The 17,745-nt window shown below is 53.2% G+C and overlaps 2 protein-coding genes across 2 annotated transcripts; both read left to right on the forward strand.

Annotated features, from left to right (window-relative positions):
* The first annotated feature begins 6,995 nt into the window (after positions 1-6,995).
* MRPL34 (mitochondrial ribosomal protein L34) lies at positions 6,996-7,886 on the forward strand. The gene is made up of 2 exons (XM_059832013.1): positions 6,996-7,042; positions 7,268-7,886. The coding sequence occupies exons 1-2, from the start codon at positions 6,999-7,001 to the stop codon at positions 7,578-7,580; spliced, it is 357 nt and encodes a 118-aa protein (XP_059687996.1). The 5' UTR covers positions 6,996-6,998; the 3' UTR covers positions 7,581-7,886.
* Positions 7,887-8,498: 612 nt separating this feature from the next.
* DDA1 (DET1 and DDB1 associated 1) lies at positions 8,499-15,963 on the forward strand. Its single transcript, XM_059832014.1, has 5 exons — positions 8,499-8,523; positions 13,118-13,198; positions 13,650-13,701; positions 14,033-14,094; positions 15,108-15,963. Exons 1-5 carry the CDS (start codon positions 8,521-8,523, stop codon positions 15,216-15,218), a joined length of 309 nt encoding a protein of 102 aa, XP_059687997.1. The 5' UTR covers positions 8,499-8,520; the 3' UTR covers positions 15,219-15,963.
* The last annotated feature ends 1,782 nt before the right edge of the window (positions 15,964-17,745 follow it).

The raw sequence follows: 17,745 nt of genomic DNA on the forward strand, positions 1-17,745 counted from the left end.
CAGTCTAAACCACCAACACAAATAGTGAGAGATGGAAATTACAGGGGTTGGAGATGAAGGTTTTAATTAAAATCACTCCACAAACCAAGGCTGAAAATAATATGGCAAAAGAACTGGGGGGGGGTGGGCAGTGACCCAGTACCTGCTTGGGGGGTGGGAAACCCCCTCCCCACATCCCCCCCCGGCACCTTGAGGGCTGGGGGGACGTGGCACTGTCCTTGCTGTCCCCAAGGCTCATTCCTTGACATTTGCTCTTCCAGATGCGCTCGGGTGACTTTGGGAGAGGGCTGTGGATGCCGGGACCACCGAGCCCGGCTGAGAGTGAAGCCAGACGCGAGCAAAGGCAGATGGGAGGTAGGAAAGGCTGGTGGCACCGGGGACGTCGGTGCCGGGACCAGAGCCCGACGCCGTCCCGGCGGTGCCGAGGGTAGCTGCGGAGGAGGCTGGGGAGGTCCCTGCCTCCCCTGGCTGGCAGCTTGATGCGCATTTATTATTGATGAAGCTAAACATGGTGAATTATTGATGCCGATGGGCAATGAGATTTGGAGCGGGCGCTGCACAAAGGGGCTGTCCCTGCAGGAGGGGGGACCAGCTGCCCCCCGAGAGGTGGCTGTGGGTACCGACCATGACCCCTGCGGAGGGGAGGAGAAGGACAAATGCATTCCCAGAGGGGAATTAAACATCTAAATCCCAGTGACGCTGTCAGGAGCAGCCCCCTCAGATCTCCAAACAATCCCTTCAAGTGCACCCGGCAGGATTGCGGGCGCTTTGCTGGCAGACCATGCAAAACAAAGCAAGGGACGGAGGCAGGCTGGGAGCGCAGGCCTCCCTCGCTGCGGCTTTTATCGTTCACTATATTTGGGGAAGCCAACACCGCGCTCCCCTCAGAGACCCCTACGGACCCCAACGTGCCCAGCCTGGCCCCCACACGCTCCTGGGGACTGGCTGGGCTCTGGCAAGAGCCACTGGCCGGTGGGGACCCCGCACGCTCCGGCCCCAGCCCAATGCACAGCTCGCGGGTTTCCCCGGGAAAAACCAGCCTGTTCGCTCCAGGCAGGCGGTCCGGGTAACAGTTCCTTTGGCAAAGCCGGAGCGGCTTATCCGGGGAGCGCTGCCAGCTCTTGGGACTGCAGCCAGCGTTTGATTCTCACCCGGCTCTGCCGAGGACAGTGGCCCGACTCCCACGCAAACTCCGTGCAAGGCTCTGGGTGCTGAATTGCAGGGACTGGAAATGCAGCAAAGCCGGTCCTGGGTGCTCCTTCTCCTCATCGCTGGCCGGGGAGCTCCCCGGGGGCTCCCCCCGTTGCGGGGCATGGCAGTCCCAGCTCTCTGCGGTTTGGTGCCTGGGTTTATGTTGGTGATCTCACTTCTGGACACAAGTACATCCATGCAGAATCCGGCTGCACCGAGAGCTTTCCAGCAGCCCCCTGCTCCCCGCAGCCTGGCCGAGCACCCTGCTAAACAGCTGTGTCACCCACTGGGCTCCCTTCGCTCCTCTGGGGATGGACCCATCCAAGCTGATGAGCAAGAGCAGGAGGTCTCAGAGCCCTGGGAAGGAGAGGCCAAATCCAGACCTCGCTGGCAAGGGGCCGGTCTGTTCTGCTGAGCCACACTTCCAGATGGGTGATGAGCCTGAGGAGCTGGGCACCAGGCTGGCTGGAGCCCTGGCTGGAAGATGCCCAGCTGCTTTTGCACTGGGACGGACACACCACTGCTCTTGCCGTGTTGTCGAGCACCAGCTTGGTGCCAGGTTCGGGCTGCTCTTGACCCCCAAGCAGCTCTGAGCTGCTAATGCTGAACAGAGAGATGGGGCAGGCGGAAAACCCGGGGGGAGAGGGGAAACCAGGCAGACCCTGAGCCTCGCAGTCCCCACGAGCATGACTGCGAGCTCTCCATAAGCTCTGCCCACAGCTGGCAGGCCGCATCCTGCACCTGCACTGGGTACGCTTCCCCCGGGCTCAGCCTGCGGGACCCGGACATGATTCTGCCTCTGATTTCCATAAAGCCTGGCTTTGTGCTGTGCCTCCATTTCACAAGGTACTAATGATCTCTGTATGGATTATAAACAGGACTTCTGGCCAAACCGCCTCGACATTGATTAACTTCTCAGGATTAACTCAATCAGTCCATCCTGTTCATTTCCAGAATTGATTTGCTGGAAGGCTCTGGCAGTCAGGAGCTCTGCAGGCAGATCCAGGAGCCCAGGCTCGGGCCACGGAGCCGCCCTCCAGCCTCATCGGCTCTGGGTATGAGCCCGGATCCCGCTGCAAGAGGTGGGGGCTATTCAGCAGGGCAGGGCCTGGCTCCCGGAGCTGAGATGCCTCCGCTCGGATATGCCCAGGCTGGAGCTTGTGGTCCAGGACGCGGCAATCCCTGCTGGGTATCGGACTGAGAAAACACCACCCGAATCCCATCAGAGAGCGCATCCCGGTCGAGCCGTTCAGTGGCTAGGTGGGAAATGGAGGGCCAGGAGGTTAAAAGACTCGATTCGATGTCAGGCTTCATCTCAGGGGCTGGGAGGCAAAGCGCGCCCGTCTCCCACCTCCCACGCGCCTCCTCTAACCCACCACGCCGTCTGCTGTGGCTGATGCAGCCAGAAACATCAAGGGATGTTCCCTCCGCGAGATGAAAAGGGCTGAAAATGAAACCAGATGGATGCGAAGAACTTTGCAAAGATGCTGGTAACCATGGCGATGAGCTGCTTCCCCCCCCCCCTCCATCCCAGCTACCTTCCATCGCCGCCCCCAGCAGAGAGCGAGATTTCGGCACCGGTTACATAAGGCCAGGCACAACAATGAGTCAGGCGCGGCGTGAACCTGCCGCCAGCCCCCGTGTCCCGTGAGGCCAAGGACGCGTTGCAGGCTTGGGAAGGAGGACAGCATCGCCCTGAACTGATACCCATGTCCCGGTCCCCCCGAAAATCATGGCTGCCCCCAAGAAACCGCTATCAGCAGAGAGGGGATGCTCGAGGAATGCTGGAGATTAATCCCTTGGAGGATAATTTATTGCCCAGGTCCAGACCTTGTCCCGCAGCACCCACGCAGAGTCCTCTGGCTTCACCCTCCCTGCTGCTGCGATGAATAACCTGGTTGCGGAAAAACAACTTACTGACCTACTTGGGGCTGCAGCGCCTCAGATTTTATACAACTTGATGGCACCATGTCACAGCTGGAGAAAAATGGGACGAGACGCGATGTGGCAGGGTGGAGGGCGGAAAGCCCGACGGGGTAACGTGACGGGCAGCCACGTGGGGCTGACACGGAGCCCGTGGGGCTGACACGGAGCCGGGGGGGTGGTGTATCAGGGCAGCGCTCGTACCACATCTGCCCCAGGGATGCGACATCACGGTGTGGGCACGCTTACGGCCACGCAGGGACGGGCCAGCCAAGCTGGGTCTTCCCTTGCCATCCCTGCAGAGCAGAGGGTCTCCCCTGCCCCAAACAGCCTCCTGGTCCTGCCTCCCACCGTGATCCCGTCCCCGCTGGGTCCCTGCACACAGCGCTGGGGACAGCCGATGTCCCAAACATCCAGGGTGCTGGGAATGACACAAATCTCCTCCTCCTGTCCCCTCCCCGCTGGGGAGACCTTGAATTATGGGCAGGAGCATTTCTCCATGACAGCCCCCAGGGCAGCAGTGAGCCCCTCCTTGCCGAGAGAAGTCCTGGTAAACATTTGGCCCCAATAAGCGAGCCAAGAGCATCATCTGCTGCAGGGGCAGCCGGAGTCAGCGCCAGAGCCAATGGCCACGAACCTCCCTATAACCCAGCGAGTCCCATCACCACTCAGCACCTCCGTCCCCCTCCCTGCACCCAGACCTGGACCCTCGCAGGGAGTAGCAGGGACTTGATATCTGCTAATTTCTTGCAAATCCTCGGAGGAGAGGTGCCAGAGAGGAGCATGAGATGTGCTGCAGCCAGAATCCGACCTGCCATAATAATTTGTTCAGCTCTAATCCCTTCCCTCCGGGGCTCACGAGTATTAATGATGACACACGACACTCCTGAGGAATGGGCAAATATTGTTATGCTCTTCCCAGCCTCCCCCAGTCATTCACTCTCTGCAAAGTGGAGAAACTGCAGCATCGAGAAACACATAAAGAGAACGACTGTTTAAGCACTGATCTCAGATACAGGCAAGAAAATGTTTATGCCGCTTAGTCTCGGTCCTGCAAAGTCAACTTCCCTCTGGGGGAATGTGAAAAAGCCACTTGAGCTGGTGGCAAGCACCTCGATTTATTCTGTTATGCCTGGCTTCCCCATCCTGATACAATTATAGCAGCTTTATCGGGACAGGCAGGAGTAAGTAGTCAGGAAAGCTTTATCAGTTGTACAAATAGAAAACCAAGGAGGCAGCCCTGAAAGCCTCAGCACAGGCAGGGATGCAGCCTCCCAGGAGGGGGAGGACTGGTCCCCATCCGCAGGCACCAGGACTTCGCCAAAGGGCCCCACGGGACGCAGACAAATCGCATTCAGTCAAGAAACGGCATGGCAGGGAAAGCAGAGCATCTGCAAGACATACGGCAGCCTGGAGCCGCGGCTGGCCGCCTGCCACACGTCTCTCTTTAGGAAGGAAGAAGACCTTGAGAAACAAAAGATTATGCAATGCACAGCGGAGTAACCTGTGCCTGACCTCCGCGACCGAAATCCCGCTTAACCCCCTCCATTTCCCAAACCTCCTGGATTTCTGAGGGGATCGCCCCTGATCGCATAGCCGCAGAAAAGCCGGCTGGATTCCTCCGGCAGCAAACGTCCTCCAGCAGCAAGCTGGAAGAAACCATTGCAAGGAGGCAGGAGAAGAAGAAAAACCCTGCCCCCTCTGCCGGGCAGCGATGCGTGCAGGTGCCCCCTCGATCTCCAACCGAAAATCCAAGCAGATTTGACACGCACATAGCAACAGCAGGTCTTCGGTCTGAGCCAGCAATCATTTACTGCAATTGCATCACAACAGAAGCCGTCCCTTAAGTTTTATCGCTGGGCAGCTTTTTATAACCCCACGCTCAAAGCACGCTCAATATAACAGGGTTATTTCAGCGCAAGCAATGCCGTGCTGCTGCGAGGCTACCGTCTCCCCTTCTCTCCCTGCAATCCCATCTAACGCCTCTCAAATCCCTTCCCACCATCAGCTTCGAAAAAACCACATCTTTTGGCCATTTTGCTCCCCGTGCAGAGCACCTTCCTCCCCTCCGCTTCAGCGCACGCCCTACATCACAGCTTGTGCTCCCAGTTCTCTGCACAAAGAGAGAGAGAGAGACAGAAGAGGATGCTCACCTCATTTATTGACAAGGATTGTCAGGAGTCGAGATTGCAAATGAAAGGCTTAAATCTTGCAGGAGGCAAACGGGGGAGAGGCAGAGATGCCCGAGGCGGCGGGAGCCTGTGCAGGATGCAGGGTGCCAGCGCTGGCAGGCTGCTCAGCTTTTCAGCTCCTCCGATTACATTTTTTTGCCTGTCTGGTGGGAAGGCTGGAGCAATGCCTTCAGCTCAGCTCATCTGCTTTAGACCGAAATCGCTCCTTCCATCTTCTCCCCACGAGCAGCTTCATAACTGAGCTCTGGGGTTTGGGGGTGCTATTTGTCCTTGTAGTCTATAGCCATAGAAAGCCCCTTAAATCCCTCCTAAAGAGGAGGGCTCTCGGCGTGACAGACAAGGAGACTTGCCAGTCAAAGCAAGACCCAGCGCAGCCCCGCCGCCCGCCCGTGGGGAGCCTGCCAGGAGCCGGGGGAGCGCGAGGACTCGCCCTGGTTTTTTGCCCCTTCCAGTGGGACGAGTTACCGAGTTCCTTTTTCACCTTTTACCCTTTTTCTCACCATTCTTATATTTGCAGCTTCCCAGAGGCCATGAGCGTGTCAGTGCCACGAGCGGGTCGGAGCTCAGCATGGGTGACCATGCACCGAAGGCATGAACGCGCAGACCCCGGGGGCCGGGACAGGAAGACAAACATAAAATCACGAGTGTCTCTGGGGTTTATTTTCACAGCCATGGGTTTGGGAGGACTGCAGTCGCATCCCCTCACCCCGACGGGCTGACTTCTGGCGGGAACGCAACGCACCAGTGCAGAAAAACCCCGGAGCTGGTGCCGGCTCTTGGTGATACGGCTGGGCTTGGCTCCAGCAAAGCAATCTGAAGGATCTTTTCCATGACCAGAGCAGACAGCGAGGGGGGCTGAGATCCTGGGTTACCGGTGACTCACCCTCGGACCCCCCAGCCGGCCCTCCTCATCCTCCTCTTCCTCATCCTCCTGCACCTCATTCTCCTGCTCTGTAAAACACAGATAAATCACATTCACCTACTCAGGAACGGGCGGAGGCTGTAGGTGCCTTGGCACATCCTACATGCTGCTGCTCTATACACGTAATATACGTAAGAGGAGGAAGGCGATCAGAGTCCGGTGCCGGTCCCAGCACCGCTTTACCCTCTACCAGGCCAGTTGCGGTGCCCGACGGGGCTTCCAAAAATGGATGGCCGCTCCACCACGCTGCCTGTGGTGCCAATTTTGGGGGCAGCCGCAGCACACCCCTCAGGGGCGAGAAGAAGAGCTGCGAGGAGGCCGGGCAGGGAGGGCGGCGGCGCGGGCCCCCTGTGGTGGCAGGGCCCTGGGCCTGGCCTGGCCCTCCCGCCCCGGAGGGGCGCAAATGCCGGAGCTGATGCCGGCAGAACTGTGCTGGCGAGGAATAAATTACCCTGTAGAGGCGGCTTTTGCCCTGTTAGCGGCTTGTGACAGGGACGAGTCCCCCCCCGTTGCAGGAGGCCTCGGCGCTTCGCCAGCCCGGGGGGCCCAGGCCGTACCCCGCGGCCGTTGCCATGGTAACAGCGCGGCGGGCCCGGCCTCTGCAGGACTACACGCCCCATCGGCCCTTGCGGCCCGCTGCGTTGTACGTGCGTGCCCCTCCCGCCCAGCGCACATGCGCGTTCCCCGCCGGTCGTGATTGGCCGGGAGGAGGGAGCCAATAGGAGGCGGTGTTGTTGGGAGGACGGTGTTGTCAGGGCGGGCCGAGGGCGATGGCGGCGCTGGGCCGTCTCTGGCCGCGGGCTGTTGGCGGCAGGTAACGGCGGTCGCCGCCTGCCCGGGGAGGGCTGAGGGCGGGCGGAGTGTGGCGTTACCCCCCGAGGGGACAGTGGGGGGTGAGCGGGCCCTGGGCTGGGGGAGGAAGGTGACAGGGTCAGCCCCGTCCCTCATGGCTGCAGAAAAGCCCTTTATTTGCCTGTCAGCGGCAGCGCCAGGCTCTCGCTTCTCACTTCTCTCGTTTTTTTTTTTTGTTTTTCCAAAGATTTTTTCTGCTGGGGCAAGCTGGAGCCTGTCCTTTCCAGCTCCGAACAGCCTCAGTCCTCTCAAGTTCCCTGGAGCTGCCTCTCGGAAGCCATCTCTCCTTCAAGCCCGCAGGCGCCTGCCCCGGCCTCGCCGGCCCGCCGTCTTCCTGGAACCACCAGCAGATCCGCACAAAAGCGCGCGGGAACGAGTATCAGCCGAACAACCGCAAGCGCAAACGGACCCACGGCTGGATCAAGCGCATCAGCACGCCGGCTGGCATCGAGGTTATCCTCCGGCGTATGCTGAAGGGCAGGAAGTCTCTGAGCCACTGAGGGCTCTGCCCGCGAGATCGATTTGGCGTGGGGCGAGCCAGAATCGAGCCCTAGAGCTGGCCGTGGCTTTGGACTGACCTGGCCTGAGCGTCTGTGCTGAGGGAGGCTGTGCCGAGCGGCAGCGACCGACTGTCCCTTTCATGGCTGGAGCATGTGAGGAATCGTGCTGGCTTGAGGGCGGCCTCCGAGGGCCTCGTTTAACGGCTGCTTTTTAAATTGTAAAATTATTGCCGGTTTGTGTGTGTGATTCAGAGATAAACTTGTGAAAACATGAGCTGTCATTAAAGCCCCGCGACTCGCCTTCAACTTCCTGCGCTAATTGTTGATGCAAACTGAACGGGGGGAGGAAAGCTGGCTTGTTGCGGGGTCGCAGCTGCTCGGGAGCCTTCGGAAGGATGGCACGAGCGCAGAATTAGGGTGCGGAGGGGACTTTGGTGTTAATTTACGCCGGCTTCTGCCTACTCTGCTCCTCCGTCCCCCTGAGGCGCTTCAGGAGCAGGGGCCTGGTTCTGGGCTGCAGCCCCAGGCTGGGGCTGGGGTGGAGGGGAGGAATTGCCTTCTCCTGGCCGCTGTTCTGCTAATTAACCGCCCGGTTCCTGCCACGTAATGAACAGTGCCTTCATTAACGAGGGCCGAGGGGAATCGGGGCACGGACTACATCTCCCAGAGTGCCCCGCGGCCGCCGCCACATCCGGGTCCTCCCGCTCTGCACACACCCCCCCCCCCCCTACACTCCCCCCGGACCTTCCGAGCGGGTATTTCCTGCCTCAACCTAACTCACGCTCCTCAGCGCCGCGCTGAGTGACGGGCGCGGCGCCCAATAGAAGACGAGAGTGGCGCAGCGCTGGCCAATAGGGACGGGGCGGACAGCGGAGGTAGTGGGTGGGTTGAGGCGCGGCGGCGGGGGAGGGGCGGCTCCTCACGGCTGGTGGCGGCGAAGATGGTAGGTGCCTCGCGCCCCCCGCCCGAAATGGCGGCGCCCCCGGCCCGGCCCTGTGAGGGGAGCGCGGCCCGTGGGGCCCCGCCGCCGCCGCTGCTGCCCCGCCGGCCGCGCCCCGCTGCCCCACCCCGCCCGGGGAAGGGGGGCCCGCGGCCGCCTCCGGCCCTGCAGGGCCCGCACCCTCCGGCGTCCCCGCCCGGGGCCTCGGCGGAGGTGGGAGGGCGGTGCGGCTGCGGGGGCCTCGGCCGAGGGCTGGGCCCCCTGAGGTGGGGGGTGCCCCACCCTGTGGGACGGCGGGTTGCGGCGGGCCGGGGCACCCCGGGCCGGGGGTGTTGCGCGTCCCTAGCGACGGGGGGGGGGGGCGGAGGGTTGTTGCCGGGGGTGTCCTACACCCCAAGGGGCGGAGGGCTGTAGCACCCTAAGATGGCGGGACTCCTCCCCGGGGGTGGGGGGCTAAGGAGGGTAGGGACACCCTAAGCTGGGGATGCACCCTTTCTCTGGGGGTGCGGGGATGAGGGGGGCTGGGGGGGTTCCCCCTTCTAGTGACTGGGGGGGGCTGTGTTACTTCAGGGTGTGGGCTATTCCCCACCACGGCTGGAGGGTTCGGGCTCCCCCAGGGTTTGGGGTCTTCCCCACTCTCAGGGATGGGGGTCTGAGAGCAGCGGGGGCACTGCCAGGGAGTGGGGTGTTTCCTCTGCCCCCACGGCTGGGGGGCAGAAGGGGAAAATTGGGGCATCTCTGAGGTGCAGGGTGCTCCCCCGTCCCCAGGGCTGGGGGTTGCACTAAGGGGGCTGGCGGCTGTGGAGGTTGTTCAACCCTTTCTGTGCCCCCTAAGCAGCAACAGGGACTTGGTCTGATGCCTGAGCGTTTGGCAGCGGCTGGCACAGCCAAGAGGCTTCCAGTCTCCCTCCCTCCCTTTTGTAGCGACGTAATTTTCAGAGAAAGAGGGTTTTCCTTCTGCCCCTCCGCCAGCTCCTTAACTAAGGGAAAACCAGTGGTGTCCCTGTGGTCTCCCTGTACAGGCATACCGTGGCCGAGAGCTTAGGTGGCCGTTCCCAAGCCTGTGTTAGTGGTTTTCTTCTAACCCACGTCCACGTGTGCATGCATCATGCTGGGACAGAGCCCTGCTTTCAGCATGCGTGTGCTGGGCCTCGTCTTTCTGAGCGTCGTTACTGCAGCTCCCTTCAAAAGCTGAGAATGGGGCACGTATATATGGGTTTTTTCACTTTTCTGCTTTTAGATGAGGACTGCGGTCTTCCTAGGAAGCTGAGCACCCTTGTTGACACAAGAACAGTAGATGCATCTTATTTCTGCCTCACTTCCCACATCATAGAAGGAACCAGTGTTGTCTTCTGAGGTTGCTTAATCGCGCTTGTTTTGTTGGGTTTTTTTGAGCTTTGCCTTTCCCCAAAGGAAACGAGGCATCCGCTCAGTTCGGGTGCTGGTTTTTCACTTCCACACAGGACGCTCCATCAGCTTCGTTAGCTTGGCTGGGGTGCGCTTTCCTTGGTTAAAGAGTGGCAGAAGGCACACTGGGGGGAACGTTTCCTCATGTGACGTTATACGGGAGGTATGACTCGGTGTTGCCTTGTGTGATAGGTGCGCAAACACGGCAGTGACCTGCTGGGGCTTATTTGTCTGGTGCCCTTGGAGCAGATAAGGATCATTGCACTTGGAGTATTGTCTAATTCTGAATATCCAGGAGTATGATTCCAGGCAATTCCCCTGAGGGAGCCTTTTTGGTAATTTCTGAGATCGTCTCAGCAGATAACTGCCGAAATATGCGCGTATCCAGCAGGATTATCGTTATCAGAGGGATAGTCTGTGTCACTGACAGCCAGACTTTTCAGCTGAACTGCTGATAACTGCTTAACGTGCTGGCTGGAGTGTGGGTTGGAGAAATGTCCGTCTCCCGTTCTGAGTCGTTTCGGTGTCCCTGTTGTTCTGCTCTAGCTAAGTTCTGGCTGGGCAGTGGGCACTGCTGGCGGGGCTGGGGCTGGTCCACCCAAGCGACTGCTGGCCTGAGAAAAGGAAAGGTGATGGCCGAGAGCCTGGGATGTTCGTGGCTGTTCGAGCTGAGGTCTCCAGGTGTTGTCTTGAGTGTAGTAACCTTTCCTGCTTGCAAGTCTGCACTTAGCTGGCATATATCCTGCTTCAGTTGTTTATATGGTAGAGAGGGGGGAAAAAACCCCCGCATTCACCATTTAAATTGCATTTTGACTGAAAATTTTAACAGTATTTTTGCAACTTACTGGATGTAACTTGCTGTGCTGTAAAAGTCTGTTAAAAGACTGCAGAACCCCTGGTGAGAGCTGTGATCCCACTCGCCCAGGCTCTTCCCAGGGAAACGTGGGCTCTGCTGCACCAAATCCCTGGCGGGAAAGTAGGGAATAGTCTGGCATGAGAAACTTGGGGTGAGCTGTAGCTTATTGAAGAGTTACTTGAAGTTGTCTGCTCCTAAATAAGAGCAGTTATTTTCCATTCTTATAAGTGGTATTAAAACCAAGTAGTTGTTAGGCTTTTGCTGCAATGAAAGAAATCAAGGACATGTCTGTCTCTGGATTAGGCTGGTGTCCCAGAGCAGGTTACTTTGTCATAAAAAGCCTGCAAATTTAATGTAATGGGAAGGTGAGATGCTTTGAAATGTAACAGGATATTTTTAAAGAACCTCAATCCTTCTAAACAGAGTAATATAATTAGTGATTCTTAAATCTGGGCTATGTGGAGAAAACTCTGTCTGGCTGCACCTTCAGAAGTTGTTAAAGGGTTCCCCGTCCTTTTCAGTCTGGGAGTCCTCAGGTAGCGTACGTGTTGGCTGATCGGTGCCGACGGTGGGTGTCGGTGTGAACAGATGAAGAGAGAAATCCATCGGGGCAGGCGTGGGAAGTGGCGAGCTGAGAGCACAACGCAGTCCGAAACTGTGGGCTTCTGTTATAGCAGAGCCAGAAGATCCTGCCGTAATTCCTGAGCTCAGCCGTGGTATGGACGTTACACAGACGAGCGAGCGATGGGCTCTGTCCTGGAGAACTTGTGATCGAAGGCAGTGAAGGCACAAGGAAATAGTGTTGGTCCTGTGGGGGTTAAGACGGGCAAGAGAAATTCACAATTCGCTGTTTGAACCCCGAGTCCAGTATTGTAACAAGATTATTTCTAAAACCAGGAGCAGGGGAAGGGTTGAATGTGGAAACTAGTAAGTCGGTAGAGTTCTTCTTAAGAACAAAAGTATGAATAATATTTTCTGGTTTGGCTAATTATAGCTCTTTGTTTTGAATTAAAGATGCAGTGTTAATAAAAATAATGGCTTCTATTTAAATGAAAACAATGTCTTCCAACCTAGCTGTTTTGTAGCAGTAGTGTCCATTTATTTGTTGCTTCTAACACTGAAATTAAATGACTTCTCATCTGCTGCTTTACTGTCCTTTTAAAATTGCTTATAAAGAAGGTGATGTATGTCCCGGAGCAGAATCCTTTAGTGTTCGGTGTAACAGGCTTTGAATCTTTAAGCAAGTATCATTACGATACAGATAGCTGGTCTAATGACTTCGAAGGGACCATCTCAGGGCCTCTCTCTCCTCTGCTTATCGCACAGGTACATCTTATATTTATTACCCATTTTCTCTTTACTTTAAAGACATTGCTGGGCATCTTCCTTTGTCTCTGCTAGAGAGTAGAGAGGCTCCAACACACTTTCAAGCTCGTTTTTCTCCTGACCCTGTAATGTTCTCCTCCCGCCTTCCTTTTTCACTTTGGAGAAGGAAATTCCTGTTTCATGCTGCTACGGCTTAATTAAACGGAGAAGGCTCTGCAGGGTTCCCACGGCTGGTTAGCAAATCGCTTTGCTGGCCTGTGCGATCAACGTTTTTTTTTGTGAGTGGTCATCTAACCGATTCCAGCAAAAGTTGGGTTGTTCTTGTTTTTTTCTGATGTACCAGTAGCCTTGACGCATGTAGGGATGTGATCCTTCAAAAAGGAAATAAAGTTGGGCCAGGCTGATAAGTGTGTGATAAGGATTGGGCTTTTGAGGTCGTGTAGGCTTTCGTTGCTCTGTGGAACCAGCCTTGGTCTGTGACAGAGAATGTTAACTGGGAAGGAGAAAGAGCAACTGTTTTGGTATGGTGTCGTATTCAAGGACTTCAGACATCAGCGTAGCTGCAGCAGAATTTCTCATGTGATGTCGTGATTTGTGCTGGTAAATTACTGTGAATTCTGGTCTGCTACCTCAGCAGTGTTTGTATCTGTGTGGTGCAAATCTTCCTTCTGTCAGAGCTCACCCAGTTGGACACATTCCTCTTTTTAATCACCTATATGCCAAAAGATATTTAATTAGCAGCTTTCTAACTGAATTACTGAACTTTGGGGATATAATGAGTCAAATGCAGAAGCTGGGGCTTGGCTTACTTTACAAAAACAGTTTTGGGTGGGTTTCAGTATCCAGCAGCCATCTCGCTAGCTGGGACCTGGCACCATACTTCAGTTCCTGTAGTTGTTTATCTTAATGATCTGAGTGACTCCTTCGAGAATCAGCGCAAAGCAAACAACAACCAGAATATTGCTCTTTCATTCCTCACCTACATCTTTGTATTCTGTGTCTTTTTAGGCAGATTTTTTGAAAGGATTACCAGTCTACAACAAAAGCAACTTCAGCAGATTCCATGCGGATTCTGTATGTAAAGCATCAGTAAGTATTGCCACGTCCTGGTGCTTTGGGGGGAAGGTTTTCTTGCACAGCTCAAAGGATGCTAGAGTGAAATAAACTTGAAATGAGCATTTTGTTTCTTAAAAAAACATGTATGATCACAGCTGATAGTTCATGAGTTGAGATTGGCAAGGAAAACTTCCTGCCTGCTTTGATGAGGAATGCGTCATCACATCAGCCAAACCACATCTGTGGTGCTTTCTTTATATATGCATTCTTTAGTAGTAGTCTTATGCTCTGAAAAACACATGAGAAATGGACCTTCTTCTTTCTATGTGTGTTTTTAAAAAGCTGTAGCCACACAGTGTCATGTAATAGGGCAGAATATCACAATGCCTTTGTACCCTATGTCTTTTGGTTGGTTTAGCTGTGGTTGGGTTAAAAATCACCTTTTTGCTGTCTTCGTTCTGTAATTGTTCTAATTCTTCTACAGAATAGAAGACCATCGGTGTATCTTCCCACGAGAGAATATCCGTCTGAACAAAGTAAGTCTGCCCCACTAAAGTTTGAGGTTTTTAATAACTTTATTCTGTTCTAATATTGGAAATCTGGCATACACATGATACCCCTTATTTTAAACTTCAGAGAGGTGATATTTTTGAATTATCACCACAGTGATTAGCAGTGTATGTCTAGTTATTGTTTTTGTGCTGTTCCTCTATCCTTATTAAGCGATTGGTGTTCCTGCATACTGTCCTCTTATTAAAAAGGACCGTGCTCAGTACGTGAAGTAATGTGGTGATTACTGCACCGTTTTAAAAGTTATCTTTAAAATGACCTCAGTGTGTTTCTCTCTCTCTCTTTTTTTTTTCGCAGTCATAGTAACAGAAAAGACAAATATACTTTTGCGTTATTTACATCAGCAGTGGGACAAAAAGGTATGGTTGTGTTTTCTTAATATTAACATTTTGTCTTGATTTGCTGATTTGGGCTAATTGATCTGAATGTTGATCACAATCAAGGTATTGAAGATTAATTAAAAGAAAGTGCGAGCTGCACTTCAGCAAAAGATAGTTTAAGGAGACTGTCTCTGCACAACACTACTTTAAAAAAAACAAACAAACAACCCACAACTTTTTCTTCCCTTTCAATTTAAAGGACATTAACTCCGTGTTTAGCCTAGAACTTGGGAGTCTGCAGTTACATCTCCCACTTACTGCAGTTTTCCTTTGTGATCTTGACGAATTGGTCTCCCCATGCCTCAGCATCTGCTTTACAGCTAGCGTAAAGCTGCTCTTACCTCCCAGGACTGTTAGGAGAAGACGGATGAGCTTGTGCAGAATGTGAATGCGCCAATGAGGCTGTTTAAGTACCTCGGGTACAAAATCTGAGTTCTCGTATGAGGAACACACAAATTAGCGTGCTCTAGCTAGCGTTTGAGACTAGGAAGCTGGGATACCTGGGTTGGGAGCACTTGGAACAAGGCGAAGTACACTGTCAAAGCAGTGAGTGTAATCATGGGCAGAGCAGAGGTTGCGGAAGAACGTGGAGAGAGGCAAAATTATAAGGAACCTTGAAGCTGAAGAGAAAGTATTTGTATGTGACAGAAGGTTCTGGGAGATTTTGGTAAGTTCAAGGACTGACTCAGAGCAGTGGGAAAGAGTATCTTGCTCATGTTTACGCAATATTTGAGATCTATAAATAAAAGGTGTCAAGATCAATGATTGGTGTTTTAGTCCCACCCTCAAATTTGAAGAACAATCTAGAAGGAGCACCTTTTGGCTTTGAGCAAAATCCCTCTTCAGTGTTTGTTCCAGTGTGCCTGTTAGGTCATCGCAGCACAGTATTCCATCCAAACCTTGTACAAGCAAGAATTTGTTCTACCAACACTAGGTCCCACCAGAATCTGAGGCTTTGGAGAGTTTCACTGTGGCTTTCTCTGTCCAAACAGAATGCAGCAAAGAAGAGAGATCAAGAGCAAGTGGAAATAGAAGGTGAGAATTCGGCACCACCACGGAAAATCGCTCGGACAGACAGCCAGGATATGAACGAGGACACTTAAACTCTTGGCTTTCTCCTCTACTTTGCAGGCGCTTCCTGTTTTGTCTCAAAGTGTGTAAATTTTGCCCCTTGCCCCCATCTCTCACCCCTCCACTATGCAGCCCAAACCACTTCTGACTTCATAGGAGCCAATGTATTTATTTTCTTCTCTCCATTTTTTATTTATGCCGTAAAACTTACGGAGCAGTGGTGGAACCATTCAGTAAATGATGTAGTATAACCTTAGTTCCTCCTTTCTAAAAATATACACTGTCACTTTCACAGGTTTTGTTGAATCTGTTACCTAATCAACCAGATCTAGTTATGGGAGCCTGGGTGGGAGACGTGGGTTATTACAGAACCCTGCGGTGGTATCGGCTTCCCGATTCATGTACCCGTTGACGTATTACAAGTGGTTAACTCTTCTTTGGATGTGCCCAGTCCAGCCATAAGTGTGGGGCCTCACTATTTTTCGCAAATATTCTGAAACTGGCACCGCACTATTAAAAATCATGGGTGTCATTTAGGGTTCTGTTGATCTTAGCAAACGTGTTGTCAACTTGATACATCAGTTGTATTCTTTTGGTCTGTTCTGTAAGGGCCACGGTCATTTGGCAGCGTTACATTATCTCATGCATCGGTGGTCATGGAGAATTCAAGTGAAAGGTGTGTTGCTTTTGTTGCTCTTAAATTCTAACCGTCTCTTGGTCTTGAACGGACTGCTGTGTGCAACTTCTCCGTTGGAATAAAAGGATACTCTTGGCCTATTCTGAGTATTTGATCAACCACGTATTTAAGCAACAGCTGATGGAATGGAGTTGGGTAGGCACCCTGCAGGCAGCGCTTGGCTGGATAAGTCTGGGAGCACCTCGGCAGCTAGACCTAGTTCTCTCTCTCAACTGCCGGCTCTGAATAATGGTACGTTGTATTTTCCTGCGATATCAGCCTGTCTGGAATGGAGTCCAGGACTTGGAGTTGATCAAAATGTGAGCTTCCATGGTCTCTGATGAAGACCAATCTCTTTTGGACTGTGACAGTTCAGTGCCTGTTGCCTGTAACCCTTCACTGACTCTTCGGAAAGAGCCAAAATGGAGACCCGTAAGTCGTCTAGGTGGATTCAGAGGTTCAGAGACTAAAAGGAAACGAGCATCGTCACCTGAAGGGAACAGGAAAGGTGTAGCTTAGTAATGATGTCTTGTCTGCTTTAACGTAAGAAGCTGACTTCACACTGTGTTAGTTTAAATTGTTGCATTTATAGCTGTGTTTTTTCCTCGTTGACGAATCCTAAACACCAATTCAAGAAATCGCACGCATGTTTTCCTAGAGATCCTGGATAAGCCTCGTTGGGAGTGGCTGCAGTGGCCGTGAGCTTTGAGGGTTTCTGCCGTCCCCTTCTCCACAGCACCCCTGTCCAACCGGGGGATGCCACGTGTTCAGGTTTGGGGGCGAAGGGAACACGAAGGGAGATAAGCTGTTGCTGACGACCTTATGTTGCAAGGCAGAACCTTAGGAAAAGCAGGACACAGCTCATGTTGCATTTTTAAATGTATGTTAGGCACCAAATTTCTGATGCAGTGAGTGAATTTAACTTAACACTGAGTAGTTTAGAACTTTGTATCTGCCTCAAAAAACGTTACCTTTTTGCTAAGGCAGTAACCTCCAAATTACTGGAATGACGTTGAAAATGCCAACTGTGTTGGTGAAGATAAAATATACTTGGGTTTCCGTGTGATGTACTGGCAATTGCAAGAGGACTCCTCCCAGAGTTAACGCTGTCAAAAAGTGCTTTTGTGCAAAGTGCAAGACGTCGACTGAAGGTGCCGCATTAGCATCCGGCCTGGCAGGGATTATCTGAAGCTGAAACTGAAGAATCCTTTGAAGAGCTGTGAGATACCAGAAGAGGAAACGAACGTGCAGCTGGTGGTAAAGTGTGACCAATTTGTGTGTTTAGCAAAGCTTGAGAGCTGCAACCTTGCAGTAATGTTTGTACAGTGCTTTAAAGTTGTAAAATGCTGTATAATTCTTGATTGATATGGCAAGGTGAGCTTTGCTGACTTCTCTGCTAGACAGAGTGATGTACTATTAAAGAGAGTTGGCAGTTCCTTCCTGTTGTAAACCCCCGTCTTTGTTCCCTCCGTGTCTTTTAAAAATGATCTTGTTGGTTACGGGAGCCTTTGAAATATTTCAGATGTTTTTAGGAGGTAAAAGACAGTTGCCTTTTTAAAGTAGTTCTGAAGTTACGGACAAACAGGTCGTCAAAGGGACGTGACTTTAAGTGTCACTGGTGGTTTTTTTTTTTGCATTGGTGGTTGTGTGCAAGCAGTGTGGATTTCTGACACCCACAGTGAGTCTTTCTGCATCCCATCCGCTCTGAAGCGAGAGCTCCCTTCCTTCCTCCTTCCTTCTCTGACTCGCTTTCCATGCTGCCGCTGGCTTAAGAGTGCTGTCCTCAAGCTATTGCACTTCGATCCTCTATTCGCGTCTGTTTAATACATGGTAAGTGTATCGGGTTTGAATGTTGCATGGAAGATCTTACTTGCCTAACTGTG

Source organism: Gavia stellata, chromosome 32 (assembly GCF_030936135.1).
Source record: "Gavia stellata isolate bGavSte3 chromosome 32, bGavSte3.hap2, whole genome shotgun sequence".
Lineage (NCBI taxonomy): Eukaryota > Metazoa > Chordata > Aves > Gaviiformes > Gaviidae > Gavia > Gavia stellata.